The following is a 17,950-nucleotide window of genomic DNA, read 5'->3' as shown; positions in this document are numbered from 1 at the left end:
CTACAAACTCATACAATAGAAACCCCCACCTCCAATGTACAGCCCTCACCCAACCCCACCCCACCCATCCAACCTCCTCCAATGTACAGTTTCTACGCCAAATGTATATACACTCCTTTTCTGGACACTTTTGTATCACAAACAGTACTGTATTTGCAAATCTGATATGTCATAAATGTATAGATGTAGCAATTCCTGATGAATTGAAAATGGGGGACCCTGATGTAAACAAGACGAAAGTCTTTCTCTGGTCTGCATCCCCTTAACAATTGTGTGTATTGAGCTGTACTGTATTGTACCCATTCTGCAATCTGTTAATAAAGTTTTCAATCAATCAATCAATCAATCAATCAGTACTGTCTATCTGTATGTCATGTATGTCATATATGTTATGATGAATTGAAAATGGGGGACCCTGATGTAAACAAGACGAAAGTCTTTCTCTGGTCTGCATCCCCTTAACAATTGTATGTATAGAGCTGTACTGTACTGTACCCATTCTGCAATCTGTTAATAAACTTTTTGATATCAAACGTTAGCTAGTTAACAATGCCCTACCCAAAGCTGTAAAGGAATGTGAATCTCTACCCACTTTCAAAACCACTCTATACGGGAGGCTGCAATTCGAAACTGGCCCCTGTAAATGTCCTAACCAGTTGTACAGTTTCCCCCACCCACCCCTCCTACCCAACCCCCCACCCACCCAACCACCTCCAATGTATAGTCCCCTCCCCCCCCACCTACCCAATCTCCTCCAATGTACAGTTTCTATGTCAAATGTATATAATACTCTCTTTTCTAGACTCTTTTTGTATCACAAACAGTACTGTATTTGCAAATCTGGTATGTCATAAATGTATAGATGTAGCAGTACTGTCTATCTGTATGTCGTGTATGTCATATGATGAATTGAAAATGGGGAACCCTGATGTAAACAAGACGAAAGTCTTTCTCTGGTCTGCATCCCCTTAACAATTGTATGTATTGAACTGTACTGTACTGTACCCATTCTGCAATCTGTTAATAAAGTTTTCAATCAATCAATCAACCAAAGCAGCAAATTACATATTATTGTGACATCCGAGGTAATAACCTGTTTAAATGACTGTCATAAACGAGGAGATGGCTGATTCCATTCAAACTCAATGTCGGCCGAACTGAAAGTTTCCACACTTTGTTCACGCAGTGACGTAATGACCCTTCCTTCTTTTTATAGTGTCCTTGCCCACAACCAGGATGTGGCCAGCTAGTAGCCAGCTTGTAAATTGATGCATTTTTTACACTGACGTTATATTTACAGTGGAAGAACACAACCAATTAACAGCTGAGGATTAGTGGACCTTTGTTTTATTCTGGAAGGCACGACCACCACAAAGACGACGGTAAGAGTTGCAACGTGTATGGCAATAATAATGACTCCATAATCTATTTCGGTGTGATCTGGAATCGGAGCTAAAATCGTTAGCGAGACAGAGCTAGTTGACATGTTATGTCTGTGGGCGACTGGGCGTAGAGAGACTAATACCTGGAACAAAAACAATGATTTGAACGATCAATGTTTTCTCAATGCATTGTATAGCTAACGTTACGGTTACAATTGTGGAAATAGCCAGAGCCAGTTGTTTTTTACGTTACGTTTCCTCACGTTAACCTAAACAAACAACCCGTAATGTTAGCTGCCATTTTGCCCATTATTTTGCCTAAAGCGTTACCACAATTAACTATCTTTATATGTAACGTTATTAAACCAACATGACGTTTGACATAACATATTCGTTCAACTAGGATCCCACACAAGGGTTCGTTAATGACTCCTGTCTTGGTTTCCTTTTGGCTAGTAAGCCAAGTAAGGCCACTGTAATGTAAGTGAAATGCCAAAGTTGTATGTTATTTAGATGTTATAAAGAGTCTTTTCTGGACTCTTTATCACAAACAGTACTGTATTTGCAAATCTGGTATGTCATAATGTATAGATGTAGCAGTACTGTCTATCTGTATGTCATGGTATGATGAATTGAAAATGGGGGACCCTGATGTAAACAAGACGAAAGTCTTTCTCTGGTCTGCATCCCCTTAACAATCGTGTGTATTGAGCTGTACTGTACCCATCTGTTAATAAAGTTTTCAATCAATCAATCAATCAATCAATTTGTGTATGACCTATGGTCAGAACATCGAGGACCCTGCTGGAAATATTGTGTCTTTGGATCCATAAATAAAATCAATCAAAGTTAATGTTACAAGATGATTTGCTAACGTTATTATAGAGTGTAGCATGCTGTTTCACACACACACACACACACACACACACACACACACACACACACACACACACACACACACACACACACACACACACACACACACACACCAGATCCAGTAAACTAAACTCTTTATTGTCTTTGACAGGGTCATATCAGTGCTGTTATTCTTAATTTGCTTTGTAAATATTTCAGCAAGGCTACATGCAGAGCAGAATGTTCCCTTCCCACGCATGCTACAAAAGAACAAAACAAAAGAGCCTTTTCATGGCTGCACAGGTCAACAGAGCTCTTGTTGAAGAGCAATCATATCTGTCGCTTGGTGATTGTGTGAGTGCAGGAAAAATGCACTCATTATTAGTATCCTGAACACTACTAGTAATTGAGTGAGACACGTGTCTCAGCTGTACTACTGATCACCACACAGTACTGCAGTTCCATGGTGTAGATTTACAAAGTGATTGTTGTTACTTCCAGGTTACTGTCGGGCTGTTGAGGGCAGAGCGCCGGGATGAGTGGGGCTGCGTTGGGTATCGAGATAGTGGTGGTGTTCTTCTTGGCACTGTTCCTGCTGCATCGCTATGGAGACTTTCGGAAACAGCAGCGTATGGTACTGTTTGGCACCCTCCTGGCCTGGTACCTGTGCTTTCTCATAGTCTTCATCCTGCCTCTGGATGTCAGCACGGTCAGTACAGTACACTCCACAGACAGTAGAAGGATTTTTTCTCCACTAATTTTACGACTTTGACTGCTTTAACTTTGTGTGTGTGTGTGTGTGCCACTGTATATTTGTACTACAGACCATCTATAAGCAGTGCAAGCTGGATCATGAGCTCCACGCAGCTGTTTCAACGGTCAGCCCAGCATGGCCCAATCAAACGACAGGAAACACGTCACACACTGTCGCCCCCACGAAAAGGTTAGTACTAGTACCCCAGTGGGAACGACTGATGTCACACCATATACAGTACTACGCACGCTGTCTTCACTATTGTATCAGGTGTTTTTTAGTGGCCTTTGATTTAAACATTGAGCATTGACAACTAAAGACATCGTCAAGCACTAGTAGGGAGCGCTTGTGGCACAAGTCGCAACTGCTTTGCAAAGCCTGAGATGAGGTTCAACCGTTCTGCCTATTTCCATAACCACACAGAGAGGTCAAGCAGGGAGACTGATCTATAAAGATCACAGGGCAGATGATGTTAGTCTGGTGTTGTCCGTTGGTTTACCACAGCTATATAAAGGCTAACTCAGTTATTACAGATAATAATACAGCTGTGTGCAGTGTAAACCATTTACCACTCTCACACACATGCCTTCTCTTCACCAGTGCTCCAAAGCCTTGCTACAAACCATGGAGCTACATTCCCGATGGGATTATGCCTGTGTTTTGGAGAGTGGTGTACTGGACCTCCCAATGTCTCACATGGTCAGTATTGTTGCTCTGGACACCAACCAAAATATGTTGTTGTTGTTTTGTTATAGCTTTTAACCCTTTCACTACCACACTACAGAAGGTTAGCCCTTTCACTACCACACTACAGACGGTTAACCCCTTTGTCGTGTGGCAGTGAAAGGGTTAACCTTCTGTATTGGTAGTGAAAGGGTTAAGAAGCACTGACGTTTAGTTTCCTCCTCAAACCGATGCGCTGACCTTGTGTCCTCAGGCTCCTGCTGCCGTTCATGCAGTCGTACGCGCGCTCCGGCGGTTTCTCCATCACCGGGAAGATAAAGACGGCGCTGATCGAGAACGCCATCTATTACGGAACCTACCTGCTCATCTTCGGCTCGCTGCTCATCTACGTGGCCATTCACCCCAAGTGGCAACTCTCCTGGTGAGTGCGCCGTGTGAGACATTATGAATACAGGGTTCGCACAAGGTCCTTGAAGTGCTTAAAGTGCTTGCTTTTTGACCAAAAAAAGTCACGGCCTGGAATTCCTTGAAAACAAACCATTTTTTAACAAGGTGCTTAAAAAGTCATTGGAATTCAAATCAACCATTCGCATTGAACGTTTTGTTCATCCATGATAAAAAAAATTCTGAATCAAGATTATTTTTTTTTTAATTTAAAGTGTAACTAATTGTCGGAAATTGGTTTTAAGCCATAAATATTGGATCCGATTTCTTTTACTATAAAAAACAACATAAGTGAATTGTATCCTTTTTAATTGCCCGTTTAAAATGAAAAATAGTGCTTGGGAAAGTACTTGAAAGTCCTTGAATTTCATTTTGCAATGTCTGTGGGAACCCTGCTGCCTGGGAGAGTTGGCAGGGCAGGGAACTTAACTTCGTCATCCAACGGCCACAGTGACCTTTTCGGAGGCGTTCATAATTCACCAAGCGCTTTGATTATTCTACAAGCCTGACTTGGTTTTGGAAAATAAAAGAGTGTGGTTGTTTACCTGCTAAAGTATCTAGTAGAGGTGACAAACTTACAAGTTACAGACAAGATTGACCAGCGTTTGGCTGGTGGTTGAAATTGATTCCACACCCTTGTTCTTGGTTAGCTGTTGACTCCTGAACGTCATTTTCAGTCTCAGAAAACAAGAAAATTCCCTTCCCTCTCACGGAATCTGGCTCCGTTTACACCACCCCCCCCCCCCCCCCCCCCCCCCGACAGGTACGAGTTGCAGACCATCGGCATCACCGCAGCCAACACCTGGGGCCTGTTCCTCCTGGTGCTGTTGCTCGGCTACGGCCTGGTGGAGATCCCGCGCTCGTACTGGAACGCCTCGAGGCGCGGACACCTGCTCACCAAGACCTACTTCAAGGCGGCCAAGCTGATGACGGAGAAGGCGGACGCCGAGGAGAACCTGGAGGATGTCATGGAGGTGAGCGGTGGTCCTTCTAGTCACAGGCGACTTGGAACAAGTGGGAAATGTATAACAGCAGAAACTCAATGCTCCACTCTCAGCGTTCCCATAACTCAAGAGTGTGTTAGAATCAACCTGCACTTGGAAGTTTCTATGTTCTTTTGTTTGTTCTTGTGTTATTATTCAATATTATGCCAGCACCATGTGGTTTAATCATTTATTTTTAATAATTGTAAGTATTTTATTTAGTTTTTTTTGTGAAGGCTTGGCGCCAGCTTAGAAACGGATGTATCATTGTCTAATATGTGATTGCTCAGTCCTCTGTTCCTTTGTTCCAGTGTGTGTGTGTGTGTGTGTATGTGTGTGTGTGTGTGCATCCATGCATGTGTTTTCATGTTCAACGTTAAACTATTGTGTACAACCTGTACATAATGTGTTTAAGTTGCCCCGAAATGGGGGGCATAGCCGGACCAGCCGCTAGTTGAGACTCGGCACCATCTTGTTTGAAGGTCCTGGGGAAAGCCCTGCACGCACTAATGGGACAGTATGCAGTCTACCTCTCTGCATAGGCCTGGGCAATATATAGATATTATATCGATATTGTGATATGAGACTAGATATCATTTTAGATATTGTGTGTGATATGGCGTAAGTGTGGTCTCTTCCTGGTTTTAAAGGCTGTGTTACAGTAAAATTATGTAATTTCCTGAACTTACAAGACTGTTCTAGCTGTTCTATTATTTGCCTTACCCACTTAGTCATTATATCCACATTACTGATGCGTATCTCTCAAAAATCCCATTGTGTAAATAAATATGCACCAGTCAATCATCATTCCATACAATATTCTCGCAATATCGATACTTATGAGTTATTTTCTCAAAGGTATTGTGGTATTTGATTTTCATCCATAACGCCCAGCCCTCTGCACACTCAGGGAGTGGCTGGAGAATGCTTAGAATGGAGCTTGGATTACAGCTTGTTGTTTTTGTTTTTTTTGCTGTACATAGGAAGTGAGAAAAGTGAGTGAATCCATCAAGTACAACCATCCACTGAGGAAGTACATTGATACCATTCTCAGAAAAGTAAGTGCAACCCCCCCCCCGCGCCTCACCATGACGAAGTGTGATGATGTCAATAAAATATATTTAATAGAAATGCTCCTGCCTGGTAAGTGGGCTGATCTCCTCTAATCATACTGTGGGTTTCCCCCATAACAGTGTCCTCTGGACTACCAGGAAAAGATGGGCAGAAACATGGATGACTATGAGGATTTTGACGACAAACAAAACACTTACCCCAGTGAGAAGAGTCTGGTGAAGCTTCATAAACAGGTGAAACAACTACTCAGGACCCAAGGCTATTCCTTTATTTAGATTAGATTAAAATGTATTGTCATTATACAGCACAAGTACAATATCCATCCAGTGTGTGCAAATGGAACAGTAAAGTACAATAGTAATATACAATGTACAGTAGATTAAACTGGGTATAAAATATATAAATTAGTACTACTGAGTATAGTGCTAATCAGATGTATGTACAGAGTTGTAGTATTAATATGTACAGTGATACAGATATTAAGACACTATGGTAGTAGTACTAGTAAGTCATACTGGCCAGCAGCGTAACTAGTAAGAGTAGGTAAGGGATATGTACAGATATATAGTATCTACAGTAGGGCTGTCCCCGACTAAGGATTTGGATGGTCGACTATGATTGGCCAAAATTTGTCGTTAGTCGACTATTGGTCGACAATTTTTTTTAATTTATTTTTATTTTTTATCATTCCGTTTGGGCTGTGGGGGTGCTTAATGTCTGAAGGAGTCGACTGAAGGCTTCTTGTCCTCTGCAAAAGCATGCAATTGGTCCACTGATGGATACATCTTGATATTTGTCTAGTCTAGTGTGTTCATTAGATGGGTGAAATCCTCTTTCAGTGCCTCTGTGCCTGTTTTCGTAGGCAGTTAGCCTCTGGTATGCATGCCATTAGCGTTAGCCATGCTTCTAGGCCTCTTTTCTTTTGGAAAGAATGATACAAAAAAAATATATATATATTGTTTTTTTTAATTTTTGTATATTCGACTAAGAGGTTGGCCAGTCGACTACGGCTCCTTTCGACCGATTAGTCGACTAATAGGGGTCAGCCCTAATCTACAGATATGTAAAAATTATTATTATGTACAGACTGATATATATATATATATATATATATATACAGAATTACTATACATGCTATCATACGGAGTTATAATAGAATGATTGTATGCAGGTATATTCAGACGGATATGGATATATGTATGCAGTATATATAAATGTATATACAGCACTATTGTACATGCTATCATACAGAGTTATATGGGTAGACTATAGTAGTATGGGATAGGTAGTTATGAATATTATGGTTACTATATTTACCCAGGGAGGATTTGTAGAGCATGTATGCTCTTTTATCAGCAAAGCCTTTAGTTTTTACACACTCTCATAGTTGCACACATTCACGCCTGGGAGCTGTCCACTACAACCAGTCTGCTACGGTTGGCCACTGGCCTGGGAGCTGCCCGCCCAGTACAACCAGTCTGCTACTGTTGGCCACTGGCCTGGGAGCTGCCCGCCCAGTACAACCAGTCTGCTACTGTTGGCCACTGGCCTGGGAGCTGCCCACTACAACCAGTCAGCTACTGTTGGCCACTGGCCTGGGAGCTGCCCACTACAACCAGTCTGCTACTGTTGGCCACAAGGCCTGGGAGCTGCCCACTACAACCAGTCTGCTACTGTTGGCCACAAGGCCTGGGAGCTGTCCACTTACAACCAGTCTGTTACTGTTGGCCACTGGCCTGGGAGCTGCCCAGTACAACCAGTCTGCTACGGTTGGCCACTGAGCGGCACAACTGAATGGTGGAAATGGAAGGAGAAAATCTCATGGTTATGATATTTCTTCATCATTTCACTGAGCTGTATTTATTACTTCCAGGTATATGTCTGGGATCATAAGAGGACAGGTCACAGGAAGCACTGGGAGACGACGCTACCTCTTACAACACGATTTAATTTCCCGGCGCGCGGTGACGGGGGAACCGTTTTTTGGACGTTTCTATGACGACACTGAGGCCATCCGCTTCTTATAATAATTCTAGGAATATGTCATGAAGTCACATCGCACATTCCATGTCTTTTACTCGATAAAACTCTCGAATCAAATGTACAGACAAGTTTATAGTTTTGGAATACGTGTTAGACATAATAAATCAACTTGTTCTTTTTAGTCAAGTCAAGGGCACTTCAGTGATAGTCGTTAAGGGATGGGAGAGCATTATTAATCCACTTCCCCCTGCCAAGATGAAGTTTAACTGTAACATGTCCGCTTCCATTCATTGTGCTAAGCTAGGCTAACATGCAGCCAGATAGCTTTCTACCGAACGCACAGAGAGGAAACTGGTATCTATCTATCTTGTCTCTCTCTGGAGAAGACGGTAAGCTAATTTCCCAAAATGTTGGCATGTTCTTTTCTTCTCCGTATAATTCACTTGCTAATCTGCAGCCCGTGTGTGTGTGCTGTGCACGCAGGTGATCTACTCGGTGCAGAGACACAACCGGACGCGGGTCCAGTGGCAGATTCTCCTGGAGCAGGCCATCCATCTGGAGGACGTGGCCAAGAACGAGACCAGCTCGGCCCACCAGTTTGTCCACAGCTTCCCCTCCTCGGAGCCTCCCAGCTGGGTCAACCGATACCTGTACACCCCTACTGTTGGTGGGTTCCAGCTGCTCATAGGGGTCAACATTACACCTGCACCAGAACACCGAACACACTGGAGAGATATCCCTTGCCACTAGAATATAAAAACACAAACATTATAAAGCCTCATTTATATTCAAGAGTGTAAAAGCATGGATCCGCCCAGAAATAGATACCAAGGCACTTTATTTTATTCGACCAGCTCGTGTATTTATCAAGCATCCGAAAGTAGGAGCGCTGATCTGAGAACAGATTGACTCATAAGTCACAGTGAGGTGTATATTATGGTCACGTGACCCGAGCAGTGACGCTAAAACCAGTACTCCTATTCTTAGAAGTATGATAAATACAGGCCCAGAAGATTGGGGGGCTTTATTGGGGTCCGGGGTCCTAGTTTTCTTACACCGGACGTTTGTCTTTCCTGGGAGATCGTTGTGGCTTAACGGATTCCCTGTGTTTTGCGTCTCGTTCTTCACCCAGAGTGGTACTGGGAGTGTCTGCTGAAGCAGTGGTTCCACCGGCTGCTGTCCGCAGTGCTGACCCTGTTCTCTGTGGCCGTGGTGTGGTCGGAGTGCACCTTCTTCAGCACCCGGCCCGTCCTGTCTCTGTTCGCCGTCTTCATCCAGCTGGCCGAGAGGGACTATAACTACCTGTACATTGAGGTGAGGCAGTCGCCGACAAAGAGAGAGAGAGAGAGGGTGGGGGGGAGAAAAGGCCTTTGTTGAAGTATTGAATTCCTTGTTTACTAACGGTGTGACTGACAGCTTATGTCAATATTCGGTGTCTGTAAGTAGTCTGTTGGCTCCTGTGTCGGATGTGAATGAAAGATTAATCAGGGGGCTGTCTCTATACCCCGGGCCTGACCAGACTCCTAACGCTGCGAGAAAGAGGGTCCAAGTCACTCTTTATGAGTGCAGTTAAAAAGCCTTTGATACATAGGACATTCAAAGAACAATTGAACAATACACGCCAATAATTTTATATTTGTATTTATTTAAACATGCACATCGAGTACAGTAGAAATAAAACAGCCAGAATCCATTGTAAATGCACACGACAACAAAAAAACTGTTTCGTCCCCCAACAAACATAGTCTTGGTGATGCAGGTATCTTTGAGCCCGACCACTTTCCTAGATATTCTAGTACTTTTTCCCAGAATGTGTAAACAGGTTTACACTCCCAGATTGCATGTAGAAATGTTCCTGTTTCTCTATTACATTTACAACATATTGGGCATCAAGCCCATCCTGTGGAGCTTAGAGGGATAATAAAACCTTTTGTATTGTGTACATTTCCCCCTAGCCTGCTTTATATACTGTATGTCCCAGTATTTGACTGTATTCTTAACCATTCCTCCTCGTTCCATTCACAACCTAGGTCCCTCTGCCAAATGGTCCTTGACAGATTTTTACAAACATGTATTAAAGGCTTTATAACTGAATTAATGACCCTCTTTCTTGACCGTTTTGTTTCATCGACAATCTTATCTTCACAAACTACCCAGATGTAGTACCTCCCTACCCTGGTTTTTCCCACGTGTGGCAAATTGGGATCACTCACTCACTCTCCTACCCACTCACTCTGCATTTTGTCAGGACACGTAAGCAGGTAGCACCATGGGTCTGCACGCTTCTGTGCTTGTTCTACTTTGAAGTTACCGACAACTTGTAAGTCCGATAAGAGGAGGCTGGAGGCCAATCGGAAACACCAGGTTTTGAATTGACAAGGTCCCATATCTGCAAAAACATTTAAATTATGTCACTTGAGCGGACTGGACACGTGAATACTTTCGACAACAAATGTTTGTTTCCGCGTTCGAGTTTTGCGCTCTGATTGGCCAGGTCATGTGACATGTGCGCCAATCGTGGGACAGCAAGTTCTGCGCCTATTTCCGGGTCTAACAGCCTGCAAACTACCTGGCGTTCTATCGCCATGCTCTAAGACAAACTCTAATCTTAACCAACTTCGAAAGAGTGCCTAAACTTAACCGTCGGAATCAGGGCAGGCGTTCTATCGCCATGCTCTAAGACAAACTAACCTTAACCAACTTCGAAAGAGCGCCTAAACTTAACCAGTGTAGAAGCTTGCGGTCCCACGATTGGGCGTACATGTCACATGACCAGAAATTACCTGGCCAATCAGAGACGCGGAAACAAACATTTGTTGTCTAAAGTATTCAGGTGGACTGGACACCGACTGCCGTTTACTTACCAGTTAGTCAGAAAGCTCAAACCATAACCTTATTATCAGAATTTCTTTTTTTATATTATTATAATATTATTAATATATATTAATTAATTAATATTAATATTATCTCCTCACTAGACCACGTTGCAATAATATCAGGCTTGCTGGGCTACGCAACCCGCCACTCACACGGAGGTGCTTTATCATTTCTCTCCACCAGATGGCATGCTTCATCACAATCTTCTTCCTGTGCACCTGTGTGTACTCCACGGTGTTCCGCATACGGGTTTTCAACTACTACTACCTCGCCTCCCACCACCAAACTGATGCTTACAGCCTCCAGTTCAGTGGCATGTAAGTGATCTGATGCAAGGGTTTGGTTTGGTTTGGTGTATGCATGAAGGATTTTTTTTTTTTTTTTTCAGATTGTCTGAATTGGTGTTTTTCCTTTGTCTCCTTGTTGTGTGTCTTCTCCAGGTTGTTCTGTCGTCTGACTCCTCCTCTGTGTCTCAACTTCCTTGGTTTGATTCACATGGACTCTGCCATCTCTCACCAGCAGAAGGAGCCGACGGCTTACACCTCCGTGAGTCATAGGGGTTTCATGGAGGGTCATACTGGGGCTGCTGGCCAGTAGGACTACTACCACTGTCCTTATACCTGTATCACTGTATATTATACTACAACTCTGTACTACATACATCTGATTAGCACTACACTCTGTAGTACTCATTTGTATATTTTCTACCCAGTTTAATCACCTGTATATTGCTGTTGCACTTTACTGTTACTGTTATGAATCTAATCTTAAATTATTTTTTAATAATAATATTTAGCAACACAAACTTTACGGTTCCATATGAATTTCGATTCTTGAGGTCACGATTCGATTTCCTTATGCATTATAATGTATTTATACATTTTATATATATATATATATAATGTACAGCTTGGTTTGATTAAGAAAAATACAAATTGTGTGTATGTGTGCATAGCGTACCCCTCCCCCTCTGCGTTAGTAGGATGCAGGCTGATGCCTAGTTTAGACAACAAACGGGGACAATGAGAGACCCAGGGACAATATGTTGAATGTAAATCTTTTTTTATTTTTATTCTGTATTGAGGTCATATCCGGTCTTTTGAAGCGAATGCATTTCTAATCGGTGTGTTTTGATCTTCTCTACAGATCATGGGGTCGATGCGTGTCCTGTCATTTATTGCTAATGGCTTCTATATCTACTACCCCATGCTAATAGTGATCCTGTGTATTGCCACCTACTTTAGGTGAGTGAAATCTGACAAAAGAAAAATGTGCACAAGGTTTGATAAATGAATTTTTGGATTAAAAAAGAAAAATCAGGTTTTGATAATTATTAAAAACCTATGTTGTGACTTTTCCCCAATACATACATTTTATTAATGAATTTATGTTATAATGAATCTGTTCCTCAGCTTGGGGACCCGCTGTCTCAACTTACTGGGCTTCCAGCAGTTCATGGGTGACAATGAACTGACCTCTGACCTTATTGATGAGGGCAAGGAGCTGATCAGACGAGGTTAGTTCCTTAGATACTGGATAGCAATCACAACAACTCTTTATCTTGGAAAACAGGTTCTGACCTCTCAAGAAATGTTTGTTAAACTTTAAGATTCCACTAAGGGAGTGTCCTTTTGTTTTTGACAGAGAAAAGAAAACGACAAAGGGTGGAGGATGGCGAGAACAGACGAAGAGTGAGTATCTGACAATGTATAACATTTTCTTTACTGTAGATGTTTAGTATTGTTATTTTGGTTGGTAGTGGAGATTATCTTAAGAGCGCACACCATTTTTTGGTGCAAAAGATTTACCCTGTGATAGGAAACAAATATTGTACAAAATCCTAATGCAAAGTGTGTGGGGGGGGGGGGGTCGTATTAGTTGGTTTGATAAACACATCTATACTTTACAATGCAGTTAATGCAAAATACCCTATTTAAATCTCATATTACTAGAATCTTTTTTCAGGAAATAACTCCTTCAGTATAAAAAAAATGTAAACATAAAAACCGTCTCACAAAGACTTAGTCGACTAAGACCAAACCAACCATTTAATTAATGAATCGACTTGTGAGGGGAACGCCCTGTGGACAATATAAATCACATGTCATTTTGGGATATTTTAGGTGATCAGAGATATATTCTATATCTGGGCTGATAAGCAGGGAATAAAAGCAAGGGAATAAGATGCCAACTGAATTCTGGCTTGTGTCTGTTTGTGTCGTAGGAGTGGAAGGAGCGCTACGGCACCCCAAGGGACGACTACGCCACCAGGAACAGGAACGCCCATTCTGAGATGAAGGAGACCAGCTACTCCGATACAGTCAACCCCAGCACGAATAGACGTGAGTGAGCGCTTCAGTGAAAGCGTAAATATATTACATAATACAATACGTAAATATATTGGGTATGGCTATAACATAACGTACATTTTGTACTTTTTTTATTTATTTTTTTGACAGTCAAGTCAAGTGTCTTTTGTCTTTTGTTGAATAGAGGCAAAATACTCGCGCACTGCGAGTCGTCCAGAGAGAGACTCCATAGAGCTCCTCCAGGATGCAGAACCACTGGACTTCAACGCCGATACCCTGTCGGACGACCCTCTCGAGGCAGCAGACTCCAGCAGGTAAAACGTGATTTCTGTCTTTGTAAGAAAGTGTGTTTGTGCCAACAGCAGCATATAATTAAAGGATCAATAGGCGGCCACCGATTTTTTTGATTTCTCATTATATCTCAACAGTAATCAATGGTAAAATAAGATGTTTGACACAGAAATGAAAAGTAATTCCGGTAAAGGGCAGGAGCTAAAACAACAACATCCAATCAAAGGAACAACCAACTCAAATGATTGGAACGAGAGAGCTGTCTAGCGAGAAACCCTCTAGCGACATGCACTCTTGTTATGTGCATAACTGTTGCACACGTACCCCAAGGCCTGCTGCTAACTCACAGCTGATTGCTAGCTACCTAGCGGGGCATGGCTTTGGAGGTTCTGATTGGGAAGGGGGGAATTAAAACGAGGTGATTTGTTGACGATGCCCACTCTGTTTTCCCTCCATTTTGCAGGCACGCAGGAGGAAGGTACCTCTCCATGTCCTCGTCTCGGAGCAAAATCTTTGATGACGTCTGATCCGAGGAGCAGAGAGAGAGAGAGAGACGGGAGGTGAAGGAGATGGATAACCTGGAATGCACATGTACAGTATATATAATGCTCCACACATCCCACCTGGCAGGGAAGAAGACCATGACAGGAAAGAGATAGCCTACTCATGCAACCTCTGTGAATGTAGCGCACAACCACCTCCTCACATGACACTGTGTTGGCATGACCCCCCCCCCCACAGTATATCTGCCCCTCCTAAAGCTTTTCGCCCACCAGTTCATGTCTGTTTTAATTCCTGAAGGTCCTCCCATAGTCGAGCGGACCATACACGGAGCAGACTCCCGTGGGCTCAAAGCTGACCCAAAGGGTACTCAAAGCAGACCCAAAGCAGAGTCCAAGTGCGAAGCTCCTATTTTCTGACGCGCGGACGTCCGCGCCGCTGACTTGGTGTCACACAAAACGCTTAATATTGGAAACGGAGATAACATACTATTTTTTTTTACATCGGATGACGACGACATGACAGAAGTTGAACAGCGTGGGGAAAATTGTGTAAACTGGCGCGAGACATGTAGGAAATTGGTCCGCGGAGATCCGCTCGACTATGAAAGCTCAAAGAGTCCAGTGGACCTCTGCAGAGTCCAGTCCGTGTACAGTCCGCTCGACTATGGGAGCACCTTGAGTGTACTGTACTGCCCTCTTTTTCTTCAAACTAGTGCGCTGCATGTCGGGTATGGCACATCTTGCAAGACTTCTCATCATCACGTTTGCTTATTAGTTGCATCGTTCGAGTTGTCATTGAATCCACATAAATGTCTGCTCAAGAGCCTCCTGTGCTTTTTGCAACCGGTGCATGCATGAAATCTATTGGATTATGGGCCAACAGATCAGGACAATTTAATGGGGGGGGCCTTTTGAAAAACGGTTTATTTGTATTCACTATAAAAGGTTTTGCTGTAATTATGTTGCTAGGGAACAGTTTGGACCCAAATGTCAGTTATATTGCATTAGCAAACAGGAAATAAACGTGGGTGCTTTTAGAATGTTATTGTCACTTTGAAAAGGTCCTATACCTGTTTATGCATTTATTTAACTATGTGCGTCAACCTAATGGAAACAATGGTGGAACATATGAATGACGTTCTAATCAGTTAGTCTTGTGTTGCCAGCCTTTTAGTGTTCTCGTTTAGAGTCCTGGTTTATTGACGGTCTGTTGATGAAGCTTCTGCTATAGAAACTAATTTAGAACATGAACACGACAGGATAGCCCTCAGTTACAAGTACAATTAACGTTGTCCATCCTCACGGTGTCTGATGCGAGACGTCCGTGCATAACCTGAAGTTTTCTTAGATAATGTAGATTTATGTATACATTGAGTTCTGAAGTGATAGTTCACCCAAGGTGTTATGTAGTAATTCAGAAATTAAGTAACAATTATAACATGGTCTTTACATGTTTCCTAAGGGCAAAGAAGTTGGGCATTTAGGCTAAAGTAATGGTCAGGCATTACGGTCTTTAATTACTTTACACTGTTTTGTCTGTTGAAGGATTTGAAGTTACCCATCAACACCATTTATTTGCGAGGCATTTAATGGAACAAATGTAGTTTGTCCTTTCGGTTGCAATGGTGCCATTTTTGTCATCTGCCATATCCTTTTTTGACTTTAATGCGAAAATGGCAGATGTTTTGCTTTCCCCCCAATCTATGAATTGATATGTACTGTGTAAATACTTGGCTTTAAAAAAAAAAGAAGAAAAAAAAACATCAGTAAAGTGACCTTTTTAAATATCTTTTTTGCATTTAAAATTTCTACTCTCATTGGCCAAGAGATCCTGCTGGCAGGTACAGACAAAAAGAGCATCAGGTCAAGTCACAGTTTTTCTGAAATACATCCTCAAAACATGCTTCACTGTGTCCAAACAGTAGGATTTGCACACCGTCAACTGGAGGAAATAAAGAGGGAGGTCAAAGATGAATCGCTTTTGCTCTTTAATTGACCATATTCACACTGCAGCCATTTTGCTCTTATGTCAAAATGGCCGCCGTGTGAATTATGGTCATTGGCATGTACATTAAATGTGTTTAACTACCTGCAGTATGGAAACTGCTGGAGTCTGTTCCAGTTAGCCAGACATCCTGATTAATCCATGTCTTTTGTCAATGATGCACTCTTGTATATATTGTTTGATATTTTTTGTATATGGTCTAATTAATAATGGCATACAAAAGGTCAAATGTGACTTTATATTTATTATATTTCACTCTGCCTGTTCAACAACACTGTTAATATATATCACTGTAAAAGAAAATGCTGAATACAAATTGTCTTGTGAGTTTAGTTAGCCTTTACCTTCCAGAAATGTAGAAGAAAAACACAAATATTGTCTTAGACTGAGATTGCAGTTGTCAAATCATGCTGGTGATTTTGGTGATGATGTGTTCGATTTTGTTTTGTTTTTTTATGTTGAAATATTGTATTTCATTATCTCTGCACATGTTTTTGATGCTGGAAATGTATCTGGAAACAGAGTTATGATTAGTCAATCCCTGGTCGTAGGTTTTTCGGTCTCCTATTGGATTATTGTGCTAAAATATTGTTTATTACGCTAAAATATAGTGTATATCAGTGTTGTGTACCTAAATAAAACTTACTGAAACATTATTCTTTCTACAGTGTTATTTTGCCCAAAGCCAGACATACTATATCTATTTGTGTGGAAATTGCAACATGAACGTATACCTGTGGCACAGAAAAAAGATATTACACAGAATAATATTGCTGTATAGTTTGTTATACTTCAGAAGTATGATATTTAGACTTGGCCCCCAACATAAATGTAACTTTGAGCCTATGACTCCTGGGAGGAATGGTGGTGTTGACAGCAGACTCATGTTCGCTTACCTAGATAGAGGTAGACTGCTGAATTTTGATTAAGTAAAGTGAAATATGCCTTTCCCAAGACTAGGTTAGCAGCAAAAGGAGCCCAGGCATTTGCCACCATGGCACCTAAATTGTGGAATGACCTACCGTTCAAACTTCATACAGCCACATCTCTATCTTCTCGATCAGCTAAACAGTAAGACAATTCTGCTTAAAAACACATATTTTTAACTAGCTTTTAATTGATATTCATTCTATTTTGTTTATTATATTTATTTTATCTTCATAGTCATTGTTGTCACTGTTACTATCATTATTTTGTATTGAGGACTAGTACATTCTAGTAATGGGAAAAAGCAGTATTGATCAATCATTTGATAATCTTGTTTTGACTGCTGACAGGAAACATGTTACTATCACTGCCGAAATAGCTCAGTTGGGAGAGCGTTAGACTGAAGATCTAAAGGTCCCTGGTTCGATCCCTGGTTTCGGCAATTTTGAACGTAGTCTAGGATTATTATGTCAAATAAATTCTAAGATTGTATTGAGGCACTAAACAAATAAGTCCCAGCCTCAGGTCATCAGAAAAATCCATACTTTCAGTTCCCAAGGTTATGTTAGGAAGCCAGCGCCAAAATAGCTCAGTTGGGAGAGCGTCGACGTCGAGTGTGTAGTTTATTTGTGAATATGAAACATGTAGTGACTCTCACCACCCAGAAAGTAGAATAATGAAAGAATGGGGAATAATGACATCGGTTTGTGTAAGTGAAATTCGATTTTTTTCGTAGGTAAGGGTGATTCTCGCTCAAGCTAGTCCTGAATCCGGGCTACTGTACACAATTGTATGGAGCCAATCGGGGGACGGAACACCTCGTTTCTATGGAAACTAGAACGCTTGGGGAGGGGCGAATTTCGACGCCAATGGAATGGA

General features: G+C 41.9%; 1 protein-coding gene across 1 annotated transcript; it reads left to right on the top strand.

Annotated features, from left to right (window-relative positions):
* The first annotated feature begins 1,253 nt into the window (after window positions 1-1,253).
* Window positions 1,254-16,780, top strand: lmbrd2b (LMBR1 domain containing 2b). The gene is made up of 18 exons (XM_084325488.1): window positions 1,254-1,382; window positions 2,739-2,946; window positions 3,062-3,180; window positions 3,592-3,690; window positions 3,929-4,096; window positions 4,883-5,093; window positions 6,086-6,160; window positions 6,296-6,409; window positions 8,643-8,826; window positions 9,292-9,473; window positions 11,220-11,353; window positions 11,477-11,582; window positions 12,183-12,280; window positions 12,449-12,552; window positions 12,681-12,727; window positions 13,261-13,378; window positions 13,530-13,659; window positions 14,100-16,780. Exons 2-18 carry the CDS (start codon window positions 2,773-2,775, stop codon window positions 14,161-14,163), a joined length of 2,127 nt encoding a protein of 708 aa, XP_084181614.1. The 5' UTR covers window positions 1,254-1,382; window positions 2,739-2,772; the 3' UTR covers window positions 14,164-16,780.
* The last annotated feature ends 1,170 nt before the right edge of the window (window positions 16,781-17,950 follow it).

This window comes from Notolepis coatsorum (genome assembly GCF_963971535.1).
Source record: "Notolepis coatsorum genome assembly, chromosome: 11".
Taxonomy (NCBI): Eukaryota; Metazoa; Chordata; class Actinopteri; order Aulopiformes; family Paralepididae; genus Notolepis; species Notolepis coatsorum.
Note: the sequence above shows the minus strand (reverse complement) of the source record. Positions and strands in the feature narration are given on the sequence as shown.

Coding starts and splice junctions, on each gene's coding strand:
- lmbrd2b (XM_084325488.1), top strand. CDS start 2,773: ATGAGTGGGGCTGCGTTGGGTATCGAGATAGTGGTGGTGTTCTTCTTG. Junction 3,691..3,928: donor ACCTCCCAATGTCTCACATG/GTCAGTATTGTT, acceptor TTGTGTCCTCAG/GCTCCTGCTGCCGTTCATGC. Junction 6,161..6,295: donor TTGATACCATTCTCAGAAAA/GTAAGTGCAACC, acceptor CCCCCATAACAG/TGTCCTCTGGACTACCAGGA.